Source organism: Trachemys scripta, chromosome 8 (genome assembly GCF_013100865.1).
Source record: "Trachemys scripta elegans isolate TJP31775 chromosome 8, CAS_Tse_1.0, whole genome shotgun sequence".
Classification (NCBI taxonomy): Eukaryota; Metazoa; Chordata; order Testudines; family Emydidae; genus Trachemys; species Trachemys scripta.
In genome coordinates this window covers 50,972,005-50,996,447 of record NC_048305.1, presented here as the reverse complement: position 1 = coordinate 50,996,447, position 24,443 = coordinate 50,972,005, and the positions used below count along the sequence as shown (strand labels likewise).

General features: G+C 50.9%; 1 protein-coding gene and 1 long non-coding RNA gene across 4 annotated transcripts in view; both read left to right on the top strand.

Annotated features, from left to right (window-relative positions):
• LOC117881365 (protein transport protein Sec16B) overlaps window positions 1-13,199 on the top strand; it is a 46,497-nt gene extending 33,298 nt beyond the window's left edge. For all 3 annotated transcript variants that reach the window (XM_034778515.1, XM_034778516.1, XM_034778514.1), the window contains exons 17-26: window positions 2,097-2,210; window positions 3,347-3,416; window positions 4,316-4,609; window positions 6,684-6,751; window positions 7,711-7,857; window positions 8,424-8,534; window positions 10,319-10,439; window positions 10,568-10,641; window positions 10,918-11,013; window positions 12,134-13,199. In XM_034778515.1, the coding sequence (XP_034634406.1) occupies window positions 2,097-2,210; window positions 3,347-3,416; window positions 4,316-4,609; window positions 6,684-6,751; window positions 7,711-7,857; window positions 8,424-8,534; window positions 10,319-10,439; window positions 10,568-10,641; window positions 10,918-11,013; window positions 12,134-12,208 (1,170 nt within the window). In that variant the 3' untranslated portion in view covers window positions 12,209-13,199. The remainder of the gene's footprint in view (window positions 1-2,096; window positions 2,211-3,346; window positions 3,417-4,315; window positions 4,610-6,683; window positions 6,752-7,710; window positions 7,858-8,423; window positions 8,535-10,318; window positions 10,440-10,567; window positions 10,642-10,917; window positions 11,014-12,133) is intronic.
• A 7,038-nt stretch (window positions 13,200-20,237) lies between these two features.
• The window catches only part of LOC117882278, a 46,167-nt gene continuing 41,961 nt past the window's right edge, over window positions 20,238-24,443 (top strand). Inside the window, exon 1 of the long non-coding RNA XR_004646967.1 lies at window positions 20,238-20,350. This is a non-coding gene — a long non-coding RNA (uncharacterized LOC117882278). The remainder of the gene's footprint in view (window positions 20,351-24,443) is intronic.

Below are 24,443 nucleotides of genomic sequence, written 5' to 3'. Positions count from 1 at the left end.
TTTGCTCATACGCCAGGAATCTCTCCTCACTCACTCTCCTGTTAATTATTGTCCCTAGTTGCAGGCTGTGGGTGTCTGTCTTGTTTGTAAGCTCTTTGGGGCAGGGCATGTGTTTTACTCTATGTTCGTATGTTTTACTGCACAATCTCCATCATCATCATTAATAATAACCCTTAACTAATGTCTTGGGCTAGTAACCCCTGGCCAATTAGCTGTCACTTGATCAAAGGCAATGGTGTTACACTGGCTAGTGGTGAATTAGCCCGTCTCTTTGTCTGGCTAAAGTGTGTCTCTGTCACCTTCTATGGAGCAGACGTCATGAGTGTGTCAGTTACAGAGTCATGCTAAGAGTTCAGCCAGGTATCTAACAGCTCACAACTTAGTGGAGCAGTGGTGTGGTCCAGCAGGTAGGGCTCTGGACAGCAAGTCAGGAGGCCTAGGATCTAGGCCCAGTTCTGCCCCTGACTTGCTGTATCTCCTTAGGCAGGTCTTTTAACTGCTATATCAATAGTGTGATTTTCCCCCTTCCTTTGGCAAGTGTGTAGGGAGCTGAGCACCCCATTACCATGTGTCTCGTCTGACAATCAGAAAGAATGGTAAAAATCATAAAGCCCAATTACAACACAGAGGAGAAAATTGGGCAAGTTCCTTCTGACCTGATGTACTTTCTGTGCCTGAAAAGGCTGATGGGTATGGGTGTGTGCTACACATCTTGGCATATCTTTGGTACCCTAAAGAGAGAGAACAATGGCATGTGCCAAGTGACCCTGATTTTGCCCTTATAGAGTTCTTGCAGTGCTTTACAAACAGGAGTGAATTCAGGCTCTGTGAGATGAGTGTTATACGCATTGTACTGATACACAGTGAGAGATTTGCTCAGGTCACGCAGTGAGTCAGTGGCGGAGATTAGAGATGGAAGCCATGAAGCCTGACTCCCAGACTCATGTTCTAACCACTGCGAACACTCCCTCCACCTCCCACAGGAGTTATGTGGCTAGCACCCAGGAGTGGAAGCCAGGAAATCTGGGATCCCTTACTGGTCCTGCTGATGGATAACTGTGCATAGGCACCAACTCTGTGGGTGCTCCGGGGCTGGAGCACCCACGGGGGAAAATTAGTGGGTGCAGCCAAGCTCCCCTCACCCCCCGCCCCATCTCCTCCTCCCCTGAGCGCACCACAACCCCGCTCCTCCACCTGCCTCCCAGTGTTTCCCGCCTGTCCGCCTCCAAACAGCTGTTTGGCGGCATTAACAAGCTCTGGGAGGGAGAGGGAGGAGTGGGGACGTGGTGCGCTCAGTAGAAGAGGCAGGGAAGAGGCGGGGCCAGGGTGGGGATTTGGTGAAGGAGTTGGAATATTGACAGGGAGGGGGTGGAGTTGGGCTGGGGCAGGGCCACCCAGAGGATTCAGGGGGCCTGGGGCAAAGCAATTTCAGGGGCCCCTTCCATAAAAAACGTTGCAATACTATAGAATACTATATTCTCGTGGGGGCCCTTGCGGGGCCTGGGGCAAATTGCCCCACTTGCCCCCCCCTCTGGACAGCCCTGGGCTGGGGACTTTGGGGAAGGGGTTGAAAGGGGGCGGAAGAGGCGGGGCAGGGGCTGGGCCTCATGGAAGGGGTGGAGTGGGGGTGGGGCTGGAGGCGGAGTGGGGGTCAAGCACCCATATGAAAGAGTGGAAGTCAGTGCCTATGTAACTGTGGACCCTTGGGGGAGTCACGCAGATCTCTTTGAGTTTCAGTTGCCCACTTGGAAAATGAGGATAATGGTCCTGACCTAGCTCACAGGGGTGGTGTTTGTAAAGTGCTTTGAGATCCTCTGAGGGAAGGTTAGGGAAGGTACAGCACCTAGCCCAACAGTTCTGGCTCCTCTGGATTTTACTGCAATAGAAATAATAAAGGTGCTATATAAATGTCGAGCGTTATTCTTATGTATTTATTATGAGGAAATGCTGCACTCATTGAGTTAACAGCTTTTCCCTGGTTCATGTGCCTAGCAGCTCATTAATTGCTATGACTGTCAATCTGTGCTCTCTGCATCTGAGAGGTTAACAGGATAAAGCATCTGTTCTCCACCGCCTTCTCCCCCACCACTGCACAGCTTGCAGAGCAGCTGAAGCTCTCTGACCCATTGCTACTGGAAAGACCTGAGCAGGAACAGAACCTGGAACCCGACTGGCTCGTCCAGCTCCGAGCCCGAGGCCAACAATGGGAGGTGAGAATGATGGGATTTGGAGTGGCTCTTTCCGTCATGTTTCATGATTGCCACAGTCCTCTGGGGTGGGTGAGACAGGATGTGCTGTGTGACCAGTCTCTATGATGTGGTCAAGGTCCCAAGGGGATTTCTTACCTGGGTTCTGGAAGGCTTCTTCCTTCCCCTTCTTTCTTGGAAAGCACACTGTTGATACTGTGCAAAGCTCTGTGATGGCTAGCATCACAGGCCCTCTCCTGTTGGACCTCAAGGTCTCCATGGAAATGGGAGGGAATGTATCGCCCAGAACTCATAGTGGTCTCTGGGCTAGGCACTAGTGAGCCAAAAAGCATCATGCTGGGTAAGAAACACCTTCCCACGTCTTTTTTTTAGGAAAGTGATTAGAAGATGAGAAGGTTTGTTGTGCAAAGAGTTCCTCTTTGTGTGTGTGAGGATGTTGCAGGTGGTTTCATCTCTATATGCTTAGAGACTTGTCTTTCTCTCCAGTCCCTGTACCCTGCATATACGCTCCTGAGCAGTTTAATTTCCCATGAACGTGTTCCCTTAAAATGTAGGGTCTGTCTCCATGTTTTGTCTCTTTTTCCCCTCCCTGTGGCTCCCCATCCTGTCCCCTCCAAGAAGGACAATGGTCATATGCTGATCTCATCTACCATGGTGGAAATTAGCAGTAACTCCACTAAAGTGAATCAGGCCCAATAGCTGTATTCTGAACAGCTCCAGCCTTCCCACAGAGGGAGCCATTAACAGTGTCCTTGTGCCTCGTTCACCCTCTGTAGGATTTGAGTGATAGCCATTGGGTTGTTCACTTGCCATAGCAAGAGAACAGAGCCCCAGGATTCAGTGCGCCTCCTTGCTCACCCTCTGCTTGGGATGAATGAGAAGCGCAGGGGTGGGTGGCGTGGTGGGTGTAAGTAACTCTGACATGGTCTCTGGAGCTGACTGGAAGCTGGAGAATGAAGGAGCAGAAACAAGGCAGAGATCACTATCCACTATGTGGCTGTCATTCACCAAGAGCCCGCGTGGCTTTCACTCCGGTGACAATTATGTCTTGATTACCGGTGCCTTGGAGACCATTCTTCTGGGTGTCCCTTTCTAGTTTTCCCTTTCTTTTGTAACATTCACTTTTCAAATCCTTTCAGAAGGAAGGCGACCTCCCCAACTTGGCATCTGCTCAGCCAGAGCTCTCCAGAGCCAGCGGATCCACAGCAGGTAAAGAAAGGAACGAACACATTGGCCCAGATCCTCAAATATATTTAGGCACCTAAATACAAAGGAAGTTAGGTGTTACATACCTTCGAGGATCTAGGCCGCTCTGGGTAGAGATAGAGGGGTTCTCCAAATGTGGAGCATGACCAGATATATGGGAGACCAGTTGGAACAGACTGGAAACTGCCTCCTTGACCCTCTGTGTTGCTCTCCCAGGATAGCAAAGACTCCGAGTCTTGCTGGGAATCTCTCAAACATACTCTAGAAGTGGACCGTGCATCGCCACCTCCCCACAAAGGGTGTTGGGTGGGGGACCTCGGTGGAGCTCCAGGAGTGTGATCCTGTCTCTGCTTGGCCAGGGATCTACAGGGTTGGGTCTGGGTGCCCTGTGGATCAGTGACTTAGTAGTGACATTGCCCAGCCCATGGCCTGCTGCACCTCCCCATGGAGCTGAGGGAGGGTGGAGATTAACAGCTGCAGCTAGGAAGTTGCGGAGCTTTTGGCAAGTTTTGTTCCCTTCCCAGTGTGTAGGTAGACAGGGAACAGGAGGCTGTGGGACCCTCAGAATTTCTGAAGTCCTCCTCTTCTTCTCACCCTTCTCAGTTGGCTCTGCCTCCGTCATGGCCCCATTCTAAGGGGTTCTTGCACCTGGAGGCATATTGCCCCTCCTGTCTTTTACCACCACCCTCTCCCCACTAAGGAGGTAAAAGCTCTCCTGTGTTGGTTTACCTGTACCAATGTCCCACACCTTAACCACTCTTATTCCTTTGGAGTCTTTTCTTGCTGTGTCTCTCAGGCCCACTTTCCATGTACAAAAATGGCACCGAAGGGAATTCTATTACCCTGAATCATTCAATAAAGCTGTAAATATACTGAGTAAATTCCTGGGATCTGTTTTCCAGACAGAGATCTCCGTCATGAGTTTGCACAAAACCCAGGCTACCAGCACAACCTAGAGTTCCAGCAGTATAACCCCCCTGCTCCTGAGAGGACAGGCCAGTACCAGCCAGGTCTACAGGAGAACGTGTCCTTCCCGCCTGGTGCATATTCCAGGGTGGAGGGGTCAGAGCAGGCCATAGCTTCTGTGCCACCTGATGCCATGCAAGAGAATCGTCCCACAGAGGTCAGCTTTGGGGCAAACCTCTCTCTAGAGGGAATTTCAAATGACCATTCCCCACAGGTCTACCAGCCACCAGGTAAGCTTGCCTGAGCTGTGCTGCAGGCCATCTGTGAGGATTCCTGGGAGGAGGGTTGGGAAAATGTGTTTTGGGCGGGGGGAGAACAGGACACATACATATTGGACAGTTCAGATGAGAGATGGAACTGGAGTGTTCGGCTCCTGAACGTTGAGAAGTTCAGGCACAGATCTCAGCGCTGGGGTTTCTCTCCATTCCGGGGAATAGGTGGGCCAGAGGTGGGTCTGAACCACCACTTTGTTCTGACTGTTTTTTCTATGAAAGCTCCTGCACATGCCTGTGGTGGTGGGTTTTCTTTCTGGAAGCGTGGAATGTCGCCGGAGAGTTCCCATGTTTCCTCTCTGCTGAGAGGTTTGTCTGCGTGAATGATGCTCACTGACGGCCTTTGCTTCATCTTGGTCCCATTTTAATAAGATCCCCGCTCTAGCATTAGGGCAAAAGTGGTTTGCGTTTTAACCTGGTGCCTCCTGCGCACAGAGCATTTCACCCTGGATTTGCTGTCTTGGGACTGTGTCTTATCCAGCAGAGAGAAGACCAGTGCTCCAAGGGTACGTCTACACATGGAGCTGGGGGGGTGATTCCCAGCTCCAGGATACATCCCCGCGCTAGTTTGGCTCGAGCTAGCACACTGAAAGTAGAGCATAGCCAGGGCAGTGGGAGAGGCAGGAGGGGCTAGCCACCCCAAGTATGTACTTGGCCAAGACACTAGCCCATGCTCAGGGTGGCGAGCTTCTTCTGCTGCTCCTGCTGCCATGGCTACACGCTATTTTTAGCATGCTCTGTAGACGTACCTGAAGTGTCTGCAGCTCCTAGTGCAGAGGTGGGCAAACTATGGTCCACGGGCTACATCCAGCCTGTGGGACCCTCCTGCCAGGCCCCTGAGCTCCTAGCCCGGGAGGCTAGCCCCTGGCCCCTCCCCTGCTGTTCCCCCTCCCCGCAGCCTCAGCTCACTGCGCTGCCGGCGCAATGCTCTGTGCTCTTGCCAGGCAGCGCAGCTGCAGAGCTGCAGCCTGACCCAGTGCTCTGTGCTGCACGGTGGCGTGGCTGACGTGGTCGGGGAGCGGGAGTGTGGATAGGGGTCAGGGCGGTCAGACGGCAGGGAACAGGGGGGTTGAATGGGGGCAGGAGTCGCGGGGGAAGTCAGGAAGGAGGTGGGGGTTGGATGGGACGGCGGGGGGCAGTGAGGGGCAGGGATTCCGGGGGGGGGGCCAGGGAGAAGGGGTGGTTGGATGGGGCACGGGTCCCGGGGGGCAGTCAGGAATGAGAGGAGGGGTTGGATGGGGCGGCGGGGGACAGTCAGGGATGGGGGGTCCAGGTGCGGTCAGGGGGACAGGGAGGGGTGGATGGGGCAGGAGTCCTGGGGGGGCCATCAGGGGGCGAGAAGCAGGGGGGGTCAGATATGGGGCCAGGGTCGGGCCACGCTTGGGTTTTTGGGGAGACGCAGCCTCCCCTAACCAGCCCTCCATACAATTTCAGAACCCCGATGTGGCCCTCAGGCCAAAAAGTTTGCCTGCCTCTGTGCTAGTGTGTAGTGTTGAGGGTGAGCAGGAAGCTGCCCAATCTCATTGCCTTCGTTCCTGGGCTGAGCGAGTCCTCTCCCTGCTCGGCACAAGTGCCAACAGTCCAAGGCCGATCTCGAGCTGGCATTTTGGGCCACCAGGAAGAAGCGCCTGGCCCTGTGCATTGTGGTTACCACGGGGGAGTGTGACAGAGTACAACAGACTGTCACAAGGGTGGTAGTGCTAGTGCTGGAGGAGGGGACCAGCACCTAACTCTGCCAATGCTCAGGGAAGAATAAACAGGAGGAGAAGCAGATTTTGGTGCCCAGCTGCAATGGACTCTGGTTGTACCTCTGGGTTTGCACAGAGAGTGACTGTGTGTGCCTAGATTGATTGGGCCTGTTCCTCCAATGGCAGCATCTTGCTATTAAGCAGCCAGTTGGGTTGGTACCTCGATACCACACCAACGATTGCATTAAATTGCCCCCACTGGAGTTTCATATAAGGGGCATGCGTGCCCCTCCCCCCCCCCCCCCGGCTGAATCCTGAATTGTGTCATTCTCTCTGCTCTTTAGGGAACGCTGTGAGGTTTCAAGGACGCTCCCAGCCCTTTGGGGTTCAGAAGAACATTCTGGAACAGCAGGTGAGAACAAGGGGGAGCCAGGTGCCACGATGCACAGGATGTGCTCAGACAAACCCTGTTCTCCTCCCTGACACCCAAGTGTGACCCCTCCCTGACCTCTCCACCCCAGCTGCCCACTAGCACTCACCCCATGGGCCTATTGGCCCATGCTATCTTCTGCCTCTTGCTGCTCCCCTTCCCTGAACCTAGCTTCAGCTGCCAACATGACCTTCCTCCCCTAGCTGTGTCATGGCTCCTCAAACCCTGGGGCTGAGGTACTTCCCAGCTGTACACCCCTAGGAGATAGCTTGTTTCCACAGGGATAGTGCTGCACACTGGGTTCAACCCCTTGCTTTGGTCACCCGTCAGATGAGATTGGTGCTCTCAGTCTGATCCCTAATGTTTCTTTCACCGTGGTGTTAATTGGAACTGAAAAGCACGGCCCATATTCTCTCCCCATGTCTTGGGCTGCTCATGTGATGCAAAGTGCTGGCTTCTGCCTCTCACCAGCCAGCTGAGAATTCCCTAGCGCAGGGGAGCTGATGGAAAATATCCCTGTACCCCAGAATCTTGGTGTAGGGGGCATGCTGTGGAGGTGGGACAGTATATGCCTGCGCGACACCAGTTCACCACTGGCATATGCTTCCATAGGGACCTCAGCCAGCTGGCGTGAGATAGAGCTCCTCCAACTTAAGTTGATGGGCCGGGGCTGGTGCAGATGCACCATGAGAATCAGGGAGCCATAACAAACTCCCCGACAGAATCCTCTCTCCTGCTCTGAGATCTGCTTGGCTCAGGAGAGAATCTAGCCTCAGACCTTTCTGCAGGGCCTAGAATAAAAGGGATCGTAAAGGAGGGGTCCTGTTGGAATGAATGCTGCCGCCTCTTGGAATGGCTGCTGGGTAGTTCTTTACAGCCCCACTCGCCCAGTTTCCCTTGCCCCTCTCCAATGCACTGATGCCCTTTATCTCTGGTACCAGAGTGTGTTGAATGCCAGGGCCCGAACCGTCTCAGAGAGCTCCACCATCTCCGTGGAGGAGGACGCCTTGCGACCCCCAGAAGGCACAGGCGAGGGAGTTGCCGTAGAGCGGCCGTCGACGGAGGGGGCAGAGCGAGAGGAGGCAAAGGTGAGGGGGGAACTGTGCTGCTTCAAAGCCATGCCCCCAGCCTGATTCCCCTCTTACATCAGCAGGGCTGCAAGAGAGTTACTCCTGATCTACACCGCAGGGAGAGCAGAATCAGGCCTCACGTGCCCTCTCGTTTGGAGGCATCACCAACTTCTCACTCACCTCCCGGCCAGCCTTTCGCTGCCCGTATGGCTGGGAGTGCTGCAGTCAGTGCACCCGGGTAGAATGGGCTTCCCCCCGTCCCTGCTGTCTCCAGGCTGATATGCTGAGGCCCTGCTCTTCTGTCCCCTCCAGCAGTGGGGTGGGGGTGGTTCTGGGGTCCTCAGCCCTGCTCTCTGTCCTTGCTGCACGGCGACGTAGGGATGGGTTTCCTCTCCTCTCCCATCACAGCAGTGAGAAGGGGCTGGGTTGCCCCGAACCCTTTCTTTCACCCAAGAAAGCTGCGGGGGTTGGGAGGGGTGAGGCTGGGTTCCACCCACCACCTCTGAGTTTTCGTGCGGTGGTGTCTTTAATATATTGCTGTTATTTCAATGATTCCAATCCCAATAAGAACCTGTGTTTCCCAGGGCTCAGGGTTTGGCTGGTTCAGTTGGTTTCGATCAAAGCCCTCCAAGGAGGTGACGCCTTCCAGAGATGTGTCCGGCCCTGCCCCAGTCTCTGCTGCACTGGGGTCCCAGGTAACAAGAGGACTAGAGGGGGCTTTTTACGTCGCAGGGATTTCAGAGGAGCTCTTCTCCCCACCCTCAGTCTGAAGAGGGGCATTTCTCCTCTTACCTCCCACTCCCAGGATAGCGGAGGTGCTGGTGGAGCCTTGTGCCAGGACTGGAAGAGCAGAGGTGGCTTCAGGTCAGGGATGTAGGACCGTGGCAGAGGGGTGGGTGTGTGTGTGTGTGTGTGTGTGTGTGTGTGTGTGTGTGTGTGTGAAGTTTGCACACTGCCTGCACTATTGCTCCCTGTCACCTCCCTGACTCTCCCTTTCATGATCAAGTTTGCTTTTGCCAGTGTCCTCCCCCTTCTGGTGTAACCTCCCTGGCCCTCACACCGTGCACATCTCCATGCCAAGGCTGAATGGCCCAGAGTTCATTGCTGGCTAGAGGTAGTCCTGTGACCCTTGCTGTGGCAGGGGACTAAGCCCTTGGTGCATGCATGTTCTCAGACAGCTAACTGGTGCCAGATACCCTGTAAAGGGAACCATGGTGCATGGAGACACCCCCGTGGACAGACGGCCCAGAGGATAGTTAACACTGGGTACAGTTAAGCGAACAGGAACGACTGGTGAAATCGTGACCCTATTGAAGCCAATAGGAGTTTTGCCATTGACTTCAATGGAGCTAGGATTTCACCCCTTATCTTTATCTTCATCCATCCTCTACTAGTTTGTCTCTCCAGCTCAAGGGCACCACCCGACTGCCAAGGTTTTCACTACAACCGTGTGTTCTTTACATGCCACTGTACTTGGGGATTTATTTATCAGTGGGACAGAAACTGACAACTTGAGGTCTCCATCCTGAAGCAAATTCTCATTTCTAATAATTGTATATTTATAAAGTAACTTTGATCCAGAATGCTCTCCAAGAGCTCTGCAAACTCCGTGGGGGTCACTTGGCCTCTGCTGAAGGGAAAAGCAGCAGCTGATAGCAGCAAATGGCAACACTTCCACAGTTTTTAGTAGCTGAAGTGAAGAATAAATTCCCCCATTGGAATTGCAGGAGAAATGGTAGTGCCATTCCCCCAGATCCTGGCCACATTTTCCCATGGGTGTGTATGCAAATATACATGTACCCTCTCTGACAGTGGCCAGCACCAGATGGTTCAGAAGATGCAAGATGCAGGCAGATGTGAGGTGACCTGGCCCCTGTGAAGGTCTTGGCCTCATCTTGGAAGTTAGAGATAAGTTTAAACACTGAAGCATGAGGTTTTAGCTCCCTCCCAATATTCTTTTTGTGACCACTCTTTAAATAACCATGGGGCATCAGGAACTCATTGTTACTTCCCATCCCATAGATGGCACCTTCTGCCCCATAGCACCCCCTAGCACCACGCTGGAGTGTTGGTTCCATTCTAATGCAGAGAGGTGTGTGCTGTTTATTGAGCTCTCCAGCAGACTGGGCTCCACCCTGCTTCGCTTATGAGCTATGACAGTATCACAGGGCATCGAGGACAAGATGATGTGGCTAAAATGACGAGCAGTGGGGTTAACCTGTCCCCGTAGCAGCTGCCCCGCAGCGTGAGATAGGGCTGATGCGGCCGCCTGCCTAGCCTTGTGTCTGAACTCCCTGGGTTTTGTATGATCAAGGAGTCTTTTGGCTTGGCGGTGCTTCCTGGGACGTAGCGAAGCAGAGCATAATGAATCTGCACTAGGAACAAGCTGGCCTCTGGGGGGTGAGCACAGAGCTGCTCTTCCTTTCTTCCCTGAGAAGGTTTCTTCCCTCGGAATTGGTGTGTGTTTTTCTTTCATCAGGAGAAGGATGCACCAGCCCCATGTCCCTCTCCCCCTCCTCCAGCCACTGGAGCAAGCTCTTCATCATCTCACCCTCCTCGCCTGCTTCCGGCTTCCCCCAGCCCTCTCTCCAGAAGCTCAGGTAAATACAGGAGAGGCCACGAGCGCTGTCCTTTTTTGGAAGCAGGCCCATGTTGTTGCTAAGGTTGTTTTGGTCACAAGATCCTGGAATGAACCAAACGTTTAGAAATCTCTTTTTTGTTTCCGCAGCTATGAATGAAGCTAAAGGCTTACAGGGCCCCAATGGCAGGGAATCAGCAGCCTTTCCTGGGGCTGGAGGCCAGGTGAGGGACGAGGGCAGGCTCTGTAAGTGTGGGGTGATTCTTGTTCTTTCTATTTCTTGTTTTGGTGGGAGGATCTTTAGTGTGTGGGAGGGAACAGGAAAGGGGAGATAGGTTAGACGGCTCCTTTGTTTGTGGTTTGCCTTGGCAGAGGAAACAGGGAGAATCTTCTGCCAGCCCTGTCCATCTCCCCCACCCCGTGACCTAGGATATTCCTTTGGCTTCTCTGAACCCCAAAGGAGGGACCAGCTGTTATTTTCCCTCTGTTTCCTCTTTCAGGCTGACTCACATGGCCCTCTCTCTGGTCCTGGTGGTCTCCTTCTTGCCCCTAGTAGAGGGCAGGTCCCACTCTTCAATCCTGCTCAGGTTCCTCAGGTATGGAGGCTCCTCCTGGCTTATAACCACACAAGGCATCTTAGCTAGCGGGCCCGCCACACAGGGGCTCCCTGACTTAGGAGGGATGCTGGGATCCTCACAAAGGTAAAGTCAGACCCATCCAGTCTCTGATGGGAGAGGCATGGATGCTCCCTTTTGTCTGTCTCCCAGCTGGCAGAGAGAGAGAGAGCATGGTTGATGCCTCCAGAGATGTGGGAGAGATGTCCTTGTAGCCCTCTCAGTTGCAGATTTAGGGCCAGCTTTTCTGCTTTGTCGAGATCCACTGTGCATAGTGCAGGTGGGTGGGGGGCATCAGGGAGCTGGTCCCCTGATTCTCTGCCCGACCTCAGCCTTGGTGTGGATTAGAGAAGGGACCATCTGGCAACTGAAGACAGGTGTTTTGGCTGTGCCTTCTCCTAGTCTGCTGTGGGGAAAGGGGGAGCAGGAGCACATTCTGCTCAATTGACTGCGTAATTTCCAGAGAGCCTAGTCCAGAGAACCTAGGGGGTGCTGCAGGCCAAGACTAAGTGTGTGTCTACATTGCAAAAAATACCCTGTGGCAGCAAATCTCAGAGCCCAGGTCAGCTGACTTGGACTTGTGCTATGGAACTAAAAATAGCAGTGTAGATGTTCCCGCTTGGGCTGTAGCCCAGGCTCTGAAACCCAGCTCAGAGCCTAGGCTCCAGCCCAAGCCGGAATGTCTACACTGCTATTTTTAGCCCTATGAGCCCGAGTCAGTTGACCCGGGTTACTGAGGTACGGTGAGAATGCTGTGAGGCCAAGGGACACCCAGTGCTGGAGTAGGAAGGGGCAGCAGGCCAGGAGCTGTCTGTGGGGTCAGGGCTGGAATAACAGGCTGGGTTTGAACTGTGTTGGCAGAGCTCCCTGGGGAAAGCTTGCAGAGACCCTGCCGGCACTACACGTGGTCCTGTCTGTGCTGCCCATCCCTCACACTCATGAGCATTCGCTCCAGACAAACAGAACTGGGCCAGCCCCAACCTGTGTCTGACTCGCTAACTGGAGAAGCTCTTATCTTGCCTGCCAAAATATTGTGGGTTCCTTCCATTTTTGGTCAGCCTCACAACTAGCCTGTTACTTACAGTATTTCTATCCTTCACAGCTCTCCACTGCTGCCTCCCTTGGACTTGGCCAACCCAAGCGGCTCTCACAGCGGCGCTACCCAGCCCAGCCGTGACAAGGCGCTACCCAGCCTGGCCTGTCTACCAAGTCTCCTGTGGAGCAGAGGCTGCAAGAGTCCTTGCCATGGGGACAGAAACAGACTATTCATTTGTACTGAGTCCCTGCCCTTTTTCTGCCCCTTTTCCTCTTTCCCCTAGGAATATTGCCAGTACACCTCCCCTTGCAAAGGGCGTCAATATTAAGGCTGGGGAGAGGTGGATTCGCTCCTTTCTGACACTGGGTATCCATCATTTGGCCAAGTGTCTAGTCAGTGATGATTGGCTAGTGGAAGGAGTTTTCAGGGAAGTTCCTGTAAGGGGAAAGGTATATCGAGGCTGGATTTCAGAAGAAACATCCTATCAGTGATGTCTCCGAGTCTGGGGAATTTTTTCCCAAGGACCATGCTGGAGTCCTCATCTCTTCACTCACTGGAGTCTGGAATGGCCAAAGCACTGGTGTATATATTGCAGGGAACAATCCCACAGTGGCCAGGGGTGGGACCCAGGGACTGGCTCTAAACTGCAGATCTCTTCCATCAGACATGTAATAGCAATGGTAACATGAGTAAATGTATGTATGGCCATTTGACTGGCTGCCATGCAGGACATCAGGTGCAGATTGCATGTTTGCTCCCAGGCTGGGGAGAGCCAGGAGTGCTGTGAAGACAGTACATGCAGCTCTGGGTGGGAGCAAGCTCATGGCATTTAAATGCCTCCTCAGGCCAACCGGAGGAGTAAGGTTAATTGTCTCTGGCGGGAGCAGCATCCAGCCAAGAGGGGCCATCGATCACAACATAAAGCCAGTGGAGACTGAGAGTGCATCCTCCCACAAAACATCTGCCATGGGAATGGTTCAGGGGTGATTCAGGGGTAGCCAGAGATTGCAGTGCCTTCACATTTGTATAAGATTCTTGACGATAAAGGACATATTTGTATGGTCTCTAATAGCACCTACGCTGCCTTTGTATTTAATGTTTTTGGAAATAAAGTCAAAATACGTTTACTGCCCTGCTTCCTGGTCTTCTACATGTTAGGCAAACTCAACACGGATCAAACATATGCTATCACTTAGGCCTCTGATTTTGACCTCTGGAGGGGATGAACCTGAATTAAGTGGCTGGTTGTCATGGAAACCTGTTTTAAAGAATAAAAATATTGTGGTCCAAATTCCTCATTGATGAAACTCCATTGACTTCAGTAAAGTTATCCCCAGGATGAATTTGGCCCAACATCTATTTTTATACACAGTCTCTGTCGCTCTGTGCAGAGAGCTGTGGGTCCATGCGTTTGGATAATGTTTGGAATTTCCTGGCCCTCCTGTCAAGAGATACAACTCAGCTGTTATTTAACAGCAACCACCTAAAACCCTACACTTTGCAATAGTGACCCTGCAATGACCTGGCTAGTGCTGTGGGATATTGCTTTATAAGGACTTCTCAGTGAAAGCCAGGCACCGAAACCATTTAGCATGTGTCACTGTAAAGACATGCTGTCCCAATGACAGTGAGCATACCATGGATTAGCTCTGTAGTTCCCAACTGTGCTCTGTGACCCCCAGGTGCAGAGAGGGGTGGATGGGAGCACAGAGGGGGTTCTGGAAGCATGGGGGAAGTCACACAAAACATGTACAAACTCTCAATTCCCTGCCAAACCCGCCTCCCCATGTATTGAAAATGATAGAAAGGGGAGAGCCATCTCTTTGGTTATCCTTCATACTGTGCTTAGACATACACTTAACTGTAAGTGTGTGAATCACGCCATTAACTTCAGTGGGCCTACTCTGGCTTAGTTAAGCAGGTATGTAAGTCTTGTAGGATCAGCTTCTTAGACTGTATGCTCTTTAGAGTGGAGGACTTGTCTTCATCTAGGTTTGTACAGCAACTGGGACCCAGAGTCTGATTGGCCCACTACCTACTATTGCAGTCAAAACAATTAACAATAATTACCCATGCAATTAAAAATAACAACCCAAATAATGATTTGTTCCTTTCAGGCCACTATAGCAAAGTTTTTAAATGTAAACACATTGCCAGTTAAAAGGGGTTTGCTATTCCAAGGTCCCCATGTCTAGGTGCTCCTTGACAATTCCTCAATACACAGCTATAGTGCTGTACCCTGCAGCTAGTGGGTCAGTGCAAACGAGTGCAGAATGTGACTGTCCCTGGAAGTTATTAGACCTTCTGCCAATAAAAGTGTATTCGGATTATAACAATTGTCATCTAGTCCAAAAATCCTGTGTTGGACAGTTCCCAGTACCAAATAGTTCTGAACAAGATGCAACAAAGGCCACAGTAAATAATTATTGAAGGACCAGCCTGTTGGAGAAGTTCCTTCCTGTCCCCCAAGGGCTGAATTCTGCTCTGAAGCATGAGGGTTTCTATTTCTTTATCCTAGTGAATGCAACTGTGGTGGTCTGATTATCCCTATAAGCCTCCAATCCCTACTTGAGTCCTGCTAATGGTATCCTGTGGCAATGAGTCACACAGGCTAATAATATTCTGTATATAATAAAATTTTGTTTCCTGTGGCCTTGCATGAAAAGTAGTCTGAATTGGGTTATGATGTCTGGGTGGGGCACTGGCCTCACCTCCTCCCACTGAACTCAGTGGCGCTGTCTACAGTTCTGTCCCACATCCTTGGGAGGGGGCACCTACCAGGGCTAGCGATCAATCCTACGTAAGTTTCTTCTGCTCAATGGGTGACCCTCCCCAGATCCCAGCCAAGCTGGTAATTAATCTACCTGTTAGGTAATGGCAGCTATTGATTCTTGTCTCAGCCCATCTTAGAGGCAGTCAGTAACAACCATGCAGCATGTGACTTCAGTGGTGCACTACCCACTGAGCTAATGGCTCACCCAGCCAGGGCAGTGTCTGAGGCTCCTGTATATATGCAATTGTGAGATCAGGGGCAGCTGGGAACATATCCTAGCATGCATTGAAAGGATATGTTAATTAGGAACCCTCTGTTCCCTGCTCCTTTCTGCTACTTATGGGAGTTAGGACCATTCCTTTATGTACGCCACCAAATATATAAGCCTGTGCTGTGTGTGGCTGGACTTTGTCAATGCCCCTACACACAGACCAGTAGGAAGCACATCAGTGACTAATTGCATAGGATTTTGGAGCTGTGAGCCCTGAGGCCATAGCAGGGCCTTACACAGCTGTCTGGCATTTGTGGCCAGTCTTTGTAAGAGTCCATTTCTGGATGAGAAGTGTTGGCGAAAGCTGGAGCATTTGGTGAGAGGAGAGTGGTGAGTTATTCAGGGCCAGAGGGCCACGGTGCTTCCAGGTGCTCCTTGCCAGGCCCACAGCTAGAGGGTGTAGCATGAATTTCCTTCACAGCAAGTGCAGGAGCACCGCCAGCTTTTTTGCTGCCCTAGGTGGCGGAAGGTCCCGCCCCCGAAATGCCACCCCCGACAGAGGCGGCAGAAGGTCCCGCCCCTGAAATGCCACCCCCGACAGAGGCGGCAGAAGGTCCCACCCCCCTGAAATACTGACAACGAACGGGGCGGCCGAAGATCCGGCCGCCAAGGTCACCGCCCCACAAATATTAGTGCCCTAGGCGACTGCCTAGGTGGCCTAATGGGTTGCACCGGCCCTGAGCAAGTGAGCGCTGCTGGACCGATGGCTGCTGCCCAGTATCCTTCCTGCCCTTCTGGCATTTACTGTGGCTAATAGCGGTGCTCCCCACCCACAGTTCACCCATCCTGGCGAACTACTTGTCTGCCTTGTTTGGTACGTCCACACTGAGCCACATAGGCTGCTCCAGGCCCCAAGCTGATGGTAAGCTCGGGAGGAGGCCCAGCTCTGTTGGGAGATTGGGGGTTGTAACAGTCCCAGTTGAATGCAATCTTAGTGCTTACACAGATGAATGAAAGGCCTCAAGGGCAGGCTGGTGGGATTGAACTCTGCCGTAGTAAGAAAAACTCATTTGTTTGTGAAGGGGTTGCAGGGTATAGATCTTAAATTGTATCTGCTTTAGGGAGAGGTTCTGCCTTCATATAGGCATGTAAAGTGCCTGGCACAGTGAGGCCCTAAACCTGACTAGGTGCTCTGGATGTTCCTGCAGTCTCAATAATTAATCCTAATCAGGCCAACTCTGTAATGCTATGCCCCCTAGAAGGTATTGTACTGATCAGACTTAACCACATGTGAATTAAAGAGGGGCTCCTATGCTGGGGCTTGACAATGCTCTAGTGGGGCAGGCTGGAAGGACGTGAGGAAAGATGGTTCAGGGCAGTAGCCCAGAATACAGTAAACCCAGGTTCAGTGCTGTACTTTGGGCAAGTCACCTAGCCTCTCTGTGCCTCAGTTCCCCGTCTGTACCATGGAGATGATAGAACTCTCCTACCTGTTGTGTGGCTAAATATATTGGAGTGTGAAGTGCATTGTGGTCTACTGCTGAAAAGTGCTGTAGAGGAAACAGATATTAATATTAAGCTGAGAACACCCAGCTAGTGGTTTGGTGTAGCCTAGCACAGGGCGGGAGGTGATTAGTAACTCTGCCTGTGTATGTGTGTTAGGAACAGAGAGGGAGAATTTTCCAAAGCACTTGGTGACTTATGGGACTTGTGCTCCTAAATCGCTGAGGTGATTTTTAAAATGTCTCCCTTAGCAATTGCCACAGTGGGTGAGAGCAGGGGGTCCAGCTGGTAAGAGAGCCTGTGTGGGACAGTTCCCAGGACTAAATGTTTCCAAGGGAGGATGCAAGGAACCACACAGTGAGTAATTTGGAAAAACATGCCTATGGGATTAGGGGTGCTTCCTACTTCCCATGAGATAGTAGTTGGTTTATGACCTGAAGTATGTGAGTTTATATTGATTCCCATTTTTTTTCTTTTTCTTAATGATTAGCCCATTGAATGTAGCTGTGGATGTTGAGATTATCTATATAAATATCCAGTCTCTGTACTGAATTCTGGTGATCTCCTGGAGCAATGAGTGCTAATGCTAAAAGCATGGGCTTGCCTGAAAAGGTCAGAGGGAGAGTAGTCTGAGTTGGGTTATGAGGCCTCACCTCATCCCATTGAGCTCAGTGGTGTCAGCCATGAGCCTGTCCCAATGCCCTTAGGAGAACAGGCATCTGCCAGGGGAGCATCCCTCTGGCTTCTCCTGCCACACATGTCCCAACCCAGGGCCCCACGTAGCTGATAACTCATTCCCCTGCAGCAGGTGATGCTCTGCAAGGACAGCTAATGGCTCCTCTCTCAGGCCTTCCCAGAGGTATTGAATACCAAGTGACAAGTACCCAGTATGTGACCTCAATGGTGAGCTTCCCTCTGACCTGAAAGTGAGGTAATTAAGGATAGTACATAAGGCTCCAGAAAACTTAAAGTACAAGATCAGGGTGAGCTGGAAGCACACACCCATCATGCTTTGCAAGTATATGCTTTGCAAGTTCAGTGGTCCAGCAAGACACACTAGAGAGCCAGGAGAGTTCAACATTCAGGATTTATGCTTTCATATGCCTTTATACAATCACTTGCCCATAGACAAACAAAATCCCAACGTGCATAGCAAAGATATGTTAATAAGGTGTTCAGCATGGAAACAGGAGATGGGAGTGAGGCCAAGACAGTACAACATTCAGGCTTTCTTCTTTCCTCCATATATACAGTCGTCTTTCAACTATCCCCTCCTAAAAGTAGAGTTCTCTAAGTTCCTAGATTTTATCCCATATATGAGTGTACAATCACACTATAGTGCCCCCTGTTGCTGGGAAGCTGCCTATTGTAAAATCTCTATTGCATTTATTTGAGATAGCAAAAAATAATCATTCATTCCATAATCCGCTTACATAGTTAATATTATATTATATGCTTTTAAAGACTGAATCATCATGTACATATAACTCACATACTCTTTTCTTATGCACCATCTCTAAACTTGATTGGGGTCAAAGATATATTTCCCTGGGTTTGGGAATGGAATGTTCTTTCATGCCTTAGTATTGCACAAAGTCTGTGCATCGGGGGAGGCAGTGACAAGGAGAGGAAGGGCTGGGAGTGCCCTCCAATTTCTGTGCCCTCCCCATAAATGGACTGGCATGCTCTGACTGTGGGGGAGAACCCCACGGCCTGTCCTGGGGTGCTGCTACTGCCCGTTTGCCTCTCCTGTGTGTGCACTCTGTTCCACACCCCACCCTGACAGTATGCTCTGGGGGAGCCCCAGCTCACTGGGGATAGTAGCACCTGCACAGATGAATGAAAGGTACCAGGTGCTGGCTGGCAGGTTGGAGGTCTTGGTCTGAAAAACTCATATGTTTGTGATGTGTGTGTGTAAGGCTTGCAGGATAACGCTCTTGGATTGTATCCTCTTTAGGGAGAGACCCCACCTTCATACAGGCATGTAAAGTACCTGGTACAGTGAGGCCCTGATCCTGCCTAGGGAGTCTGGATGCTCCTGCAGTCTCAATAATTAATACTAATAACCCCCACTGTGTAATGCTATGGCCCTTGGAGGCCACAGTATTGATTGATTGATTTAGACATAACCCCAGCTGAATTAATCTAGTGCTGTGCATGATGAGTGGTGGGATGTGATTACAGCCTTAGCTAGCATATGGTGTTAGACACATAGGAGATTTTCAAAGTACTGAGTGTCAATGGGACTTTTCCACTTAATCCTTAAGGAATGTTTGAAAACATCTCCCTGGGCAATTGCCATAGTGGGTGTGAGCAGAAGTTCATCTCCAGTAGCCAGTTCCCAGTACTGAATGCTACAGAGAGTAGGTTCCTGGAGCCCCGTAGTTGGGAATTTGAAAAATCTGCTTATCGGAGATAAAACTGCAGGTGCTTTATGCAGATTTATATGCTTCTGATTTTGTTGCTAACAACATTCCCTGTGGCAGTAGATTTAAAACGGTGTCTTGTAAGAAAATGGTCAGAGGGAGAGTAGTCTGAATTGGGTTATGAGGCCTCTGGGGGGTCTCACCTCATCCCATTGAACTCAGTGGTGCCAGCCATGAGTCTGTCCCAAACCCTTGGGTGGGGGCTGGGCATCCACTAGGGGTTTTTTTCCTCCAGCTTCTCCTGCCCAATTTGCCCAAACCCAGGGCCCAACATAGCTGGTAACTCATCCACCTGCAGCAGGTGATGCCCTGCAAGGGCAGCTGATGGCTCTTGTCTCAGACCTTCCCAGAGGTATTGAACACTGAGTGACGAGCACCCTGCATGTGACCTCAGTGGTGAGCTTCCCTCTGACTGGATAAAATGTGTAGTTGAACACTATATAAGGCTCCCCCTAGCTAGGACTTTAAGCTCAGGATGAGCTGGAAGTACACTCCCATCATGTTTTGCAAGTCTATGCTAATTAGTGGTTCAGTGGTCCAGCAAGAGACACGAGAGAGCCAAGACCGTACAACGTTCAGGATTTATGCTTTCAAATGCCTTTATACAATCACATGCCCATAGACAAACAAAATCCCAATGTGCATTGCAAAGGTATGTTAATGAGATGTTCAGCGTTGAAACAGGAGATGGGACGGGAGTGAGCCAAGGACAGTACAACGTTCAGGCTTTGTTCTTTCCTCCACGTACACAGTCCTCTCGCAACAAGCCCTTGTAACGATCACAACCTTTCTAAAAGTACTGTAGAAGTTACCAAGTTTCCAGACAGCACCCTGTACAATACCTATGCTACTATCATACCACAGCACCCTCTTTGGGAAACCACCTGTTATAATAACCCCTTGTCACATGTTTTGAAGATAGCAAAATTCAACAGGAATGCCATAACCTGCGTGCTCCCTTAAAGTCCATATCATCGTTCTAGCTATGTGCATAACTTAGTGCACATACTTTTCTTCGTTTTGTTCTCATACCTTGCTTGGGAACTGAGATAATTTCCTCTGTGTTTGGGAGACTAATTATTCTTTCACTCCTGGTGCAGCGTTGGTTTCTATTAGTGGTGCTCTCTGTGCACACCCAGGAAAGAGAGAGTTGGGTTATTTGTACCCTGCCCTTCCTCTGCTTCCCCCCCCCCCCCCCCCCCCCCCGGCACTGGTCACAATCTGACTCAGACTAACACCCCCCTGGGCCTGCCTGCTCCGAGGAGCTCCTGTCTGTCTGCTTGTCCCACACTGCACGCTACCCCAGCGCAGGCTGCTGCAGACGCCAGGTGATATATGCTCTGGAGGAGACCCCAGCAGAAATGCAGCATGTGAGTGTCGTGGGAGGTGATCAGTGACTCTACTAGTAAAAGTGTGTGAGGGACGTGGGGGGAGATCGAGGGTCAGTGAGACTAGTGCTGAAACCTTCTTTGAAAATGTTTTCCTCTTAGCAGCTGCCATAGTGGGTGAGAGCAGGGGTCCATGTAGTCTGGTATCCTGTGTCAGGCACTTCCCAGTACTGAATGCTACAGAGGGGAAATGGAAGGAGCCCCATAGCGGGGAATCTGAATAAACCTGTCTGACGGGGTATGTCTATGCAGCAATTAAAAACCCGGAGCTGGCCCGTGCCAGCTGACTCGGGCTCGCAGGATCCGCTGGCTGCTGAGTTGTTTGATTGGGTGTAGACTAAACTTCCGGGCTCAAGCCTCAGCCCAGGTTCTGGGACCGTCCCACCTCGCTGGGTCCTAGAGCCCGGTGTTTAGTGAAGCCCGGAAGTCCACACAGCAATGAAGCAGCCCTGCAGCCTTAGCCTGGGAAGCCTGAGTCAGCTGGCACAAGTTATAAACCCAGCTGTGGGTTTTTAATTGCAGTGCAGACGTACCCTCAGAGAAAGGGTGCTTCTAACCCCTTGGAATTGCTGGTTGGTTTGTGTCTTGAAGCATGTGAATTTACAGTCCTTCCAAACTGATGGTGTTAGTACAGTATATATATATTTTTTAAATTGAAAGTACTAGTGAATGTAGTGGTGACTGTTGTGATTGCCCATACAAACAGATAAATGCTTAGTCTGTGTGCTGGTACTGTTTGACTGTAGCAATAGTGTCCCAGACTAATGTTGTGCTGTATATGAATAAAAAGTTGTCTCCTCTGGCCTTGGATAAAAAGAATCAGAGGGAAAATAATCTGAATTGGATTATGCAGACCATACATGGCATTAGCTACACTTCATCCCATTGAGCTCAGCAACAAGTCTTGGGAGGTGAGCATCTTCCAGGGGAGAAAGACCCTCTCTTCCCTCAGCTTCTCAGGCATATGTCCAAGCCAGGGCCCAGCCTTACTAATAAACTCATCCATCTGTATCAGCTGATACCCACAGGGCAGCTATTGGCTCTCAGACCTTCCACAAAGTATTGAGCATGAATGATAAATACCCAGCATGTGACCATAGTGATGAACTTCCCAGTGAGCCAGCAGCAAAGGCAGTACACGAGGCTGCAGCATTTGTATCATTTTAGGTCAGGGTGAGTTGGGGGCATCATTCTAGTATGCATTGCAATTATATGCTAATTAGGAATCCTGTCTCTTCCCCCTCTCTTACCATGCCCACCCATAGGGTATATAGCACATGTTTTCCTTTCACACTGGGTCAGCAGGGTGCATGGATCAGCATTTACATCACACTCCCCATCAGTACCCAACCCAAGCCGGGAAAGCTAATGATCTAACCAGTGGACCAAATTCGGTGATGAATCCTGGTCACATGCCACCTGAGGCACGTTGTTGCGCATACGCTAAGAAGAAGTGAGTCAGTTCTACTGGCAGATGCAGAGTGTTGTGGGGCCAAAGTTCTGTTTCCAATACACCAGGCAGCTGATGGTACAACTGATGGTGCCCTAAAAAACTGAGAAGCAGCCCACCAATAACAGACTGTCTCCACTCTGACTAAAACTCCCTGCCTAAACGTGTAAGGGTATGTCTACACTACCCGCCGTAACGGTGGGCAGCGATCGATCCAACGGGGATCGATTTATCGCATCTAGACTAGACACAATAAATCAGTGGTTCTCAAACTTTTGTACTGGTGACCCCTTTCACATAGCAAGCCTCCGAATGTGACCCCTCATAAATTAAAAATACTTTTTAATATATTTAACACCGTTATAAATGCTGGAGGGGAAGCGGGGTTTGGGGTGGAGGCTGGCAGCTCGCAACCCCCCATGCAATAACCTCGCGCAACCCCCTGAGGGGTCCCGACCCCCAGTTTGAGAATCCCTGCGATAAATCGACCCCCGAGCCCTCTCCCGTCGACTCCTGTACTCCAGCACCGCGAGAGGCGCAGGCAGAGTTGACGGGAGAGCGGCAGCAGTCGACCCACCACGGTGAAGACACTACGGTAAGTCATTCTAAGTACGTCGACTTCAGCTACGTTATTCATGTAGCTGAAGTTGCGTAACTTAGATTGATTTCCACACACCCCTCCCCCCAGTGTAGACCAGGGCCTAAGTCACTCTAGCTGTTGAGATCCATACTGAAGATATCTGCTGTGGGAGAAGCAGTTGACAGCATTAAGCATGTGGCTGCTAGGACCCTGGTGCCTGGTATCAGGTCAAGGCAAGAAGTATTCTGGGTAAAGGGCCTTCATTTCACCCTGAGGCACTCTTTCTGCAGGAGTTACACTCTGTTTGAAAAGGTACTTTGCCCCTTTGCAACCCATGTCATTGCTTCGGGGGGATGCATCTGCCGGAAGTATTCTAATTAGGCCGAGTTTTATGCCAGGAGCTTCAGTTTAATGCTTTATTTGCAATTCTAAATCTGCCTTCTCCTCCCTCTCAGCTGGAGCAGAGATTTGCTTCTGTGAGTGGTGGGTAGTACAGCTGACCCCTAGGCAATTATGCCTCACCCCCATGCGGAAAGCACACTCAAGTTGTTCAGAAACAAAACCATCTGTACTCCTTTCCATATTAAGCATCATTCAGCTACTGCTGGCCTTTTAGACAAGGCTGCGAGCGTGTTTATTAGCAATGGGTTTGGATTTGATCTCTCCCCTCTACCAAGCTTTTAAAAAGTCTGCCCCTGGGTTTGGACTTCACAGGTTGGGCCCATAGACAGGGCCGGCTCCAGGGTTTTGGCCGCCCCAAGCAGCCAAAAAAAAAAAAAGCGCCGCGATCGCGATCTGCGGCGACAATTCGGCGGGAGGTCCTTTGCTCCCAGCGGGAGTGAGGGACCGTCCGCTGAATTGCCGCCGAATACCTGGACGTGCGCCCCTCTCCGGAGCAGCCGCCCCAAGCACCTGCTTGCCAGGCTGGTGCCTGGAGCCAGCCCTGCCCATAGATACTAATCCTTAGAATAGACGATGGTGTAAAGGATTTGTGGGCATGAGTTTTGGACAAATGCATTATTCAGAGCAATGCAGGCCTTCTTAAATGAGCACTAATAAACCCTTTATCCCTCCCCATTGCATGGAGGTCGCATTTTAATAGAAAAAACTATTATGAACGCTCAACAGCTTGTCTCACTCACCAGTAGAAGTTGGCTTGATAACAGATATTACCTTACCCACCTTGTCCCTCATGTAGGTACTAAGCAAAGCAGGAAAGCATCAGTGAAAACTAGAGCGGCCAGCAAGCATCCCTCTTCATTGGCTGCTTCAGGTAGCGCTTAGATCTTCCTAGCAGAGAGGCAAGTGACTGAAATAGGTCATCCGAGTCTCTATGTAAAAATCCAGCTGGAGTTTCTTGGGTTGTTCTTTGCTGCCCACAACTCCCACCTTTACCCAAAAACCACAGAGGGAGCCTGATCCTGAGCTGGTGTAAATTGGCATAGCTCCATTGGTTTAAATGGACCTCCATTGCTCTACCCCAGCTGAGGATCTGGCCCGTAAGAGATAGGGATGCAGTCCCAGAAACCCACAGTGTTTTCCGAGGGCAGGATACTGAAAGGCATGAAATCTAATATCAAAACCTAACAACAGTGGGGGAATAGAGATTCTTTGGGATTCCAGGATGAAAGTGAAATTGAACCTCCCAAATCCTGGGATTAGGGTTCCCTAATTCTTCGTTCGGTGCAAATCAAAGGATTAGTGTCGTGGGAAGGGGCAGGGTTCGCACATCTGGGCCTCACTATTTTACACAGGCAAGTAGGGACTCCGCCTTCCTGACAAATAGTTTAAAAAAATTCACTAACGTCCCCAATAAATTCCTCTTCCTCTGTCTGGCCACAAGGTGTCTCCTACACTTGGAGCAGAGCTCAGCTGCGCGCTGCGTCCATGGGAATGGCACAGCTTGTGGAAAAGCATGTGCAAACAGAGAGAGAGAATGAAAGCCCTTTGCCCTTCGCAGGCACATAGAAAATCCCCTCCAAATAAGAGCTTGGTCTGCCCTCCCATCAACACTTCAACGTCGGAAATACTTTTATTTTTAAAAA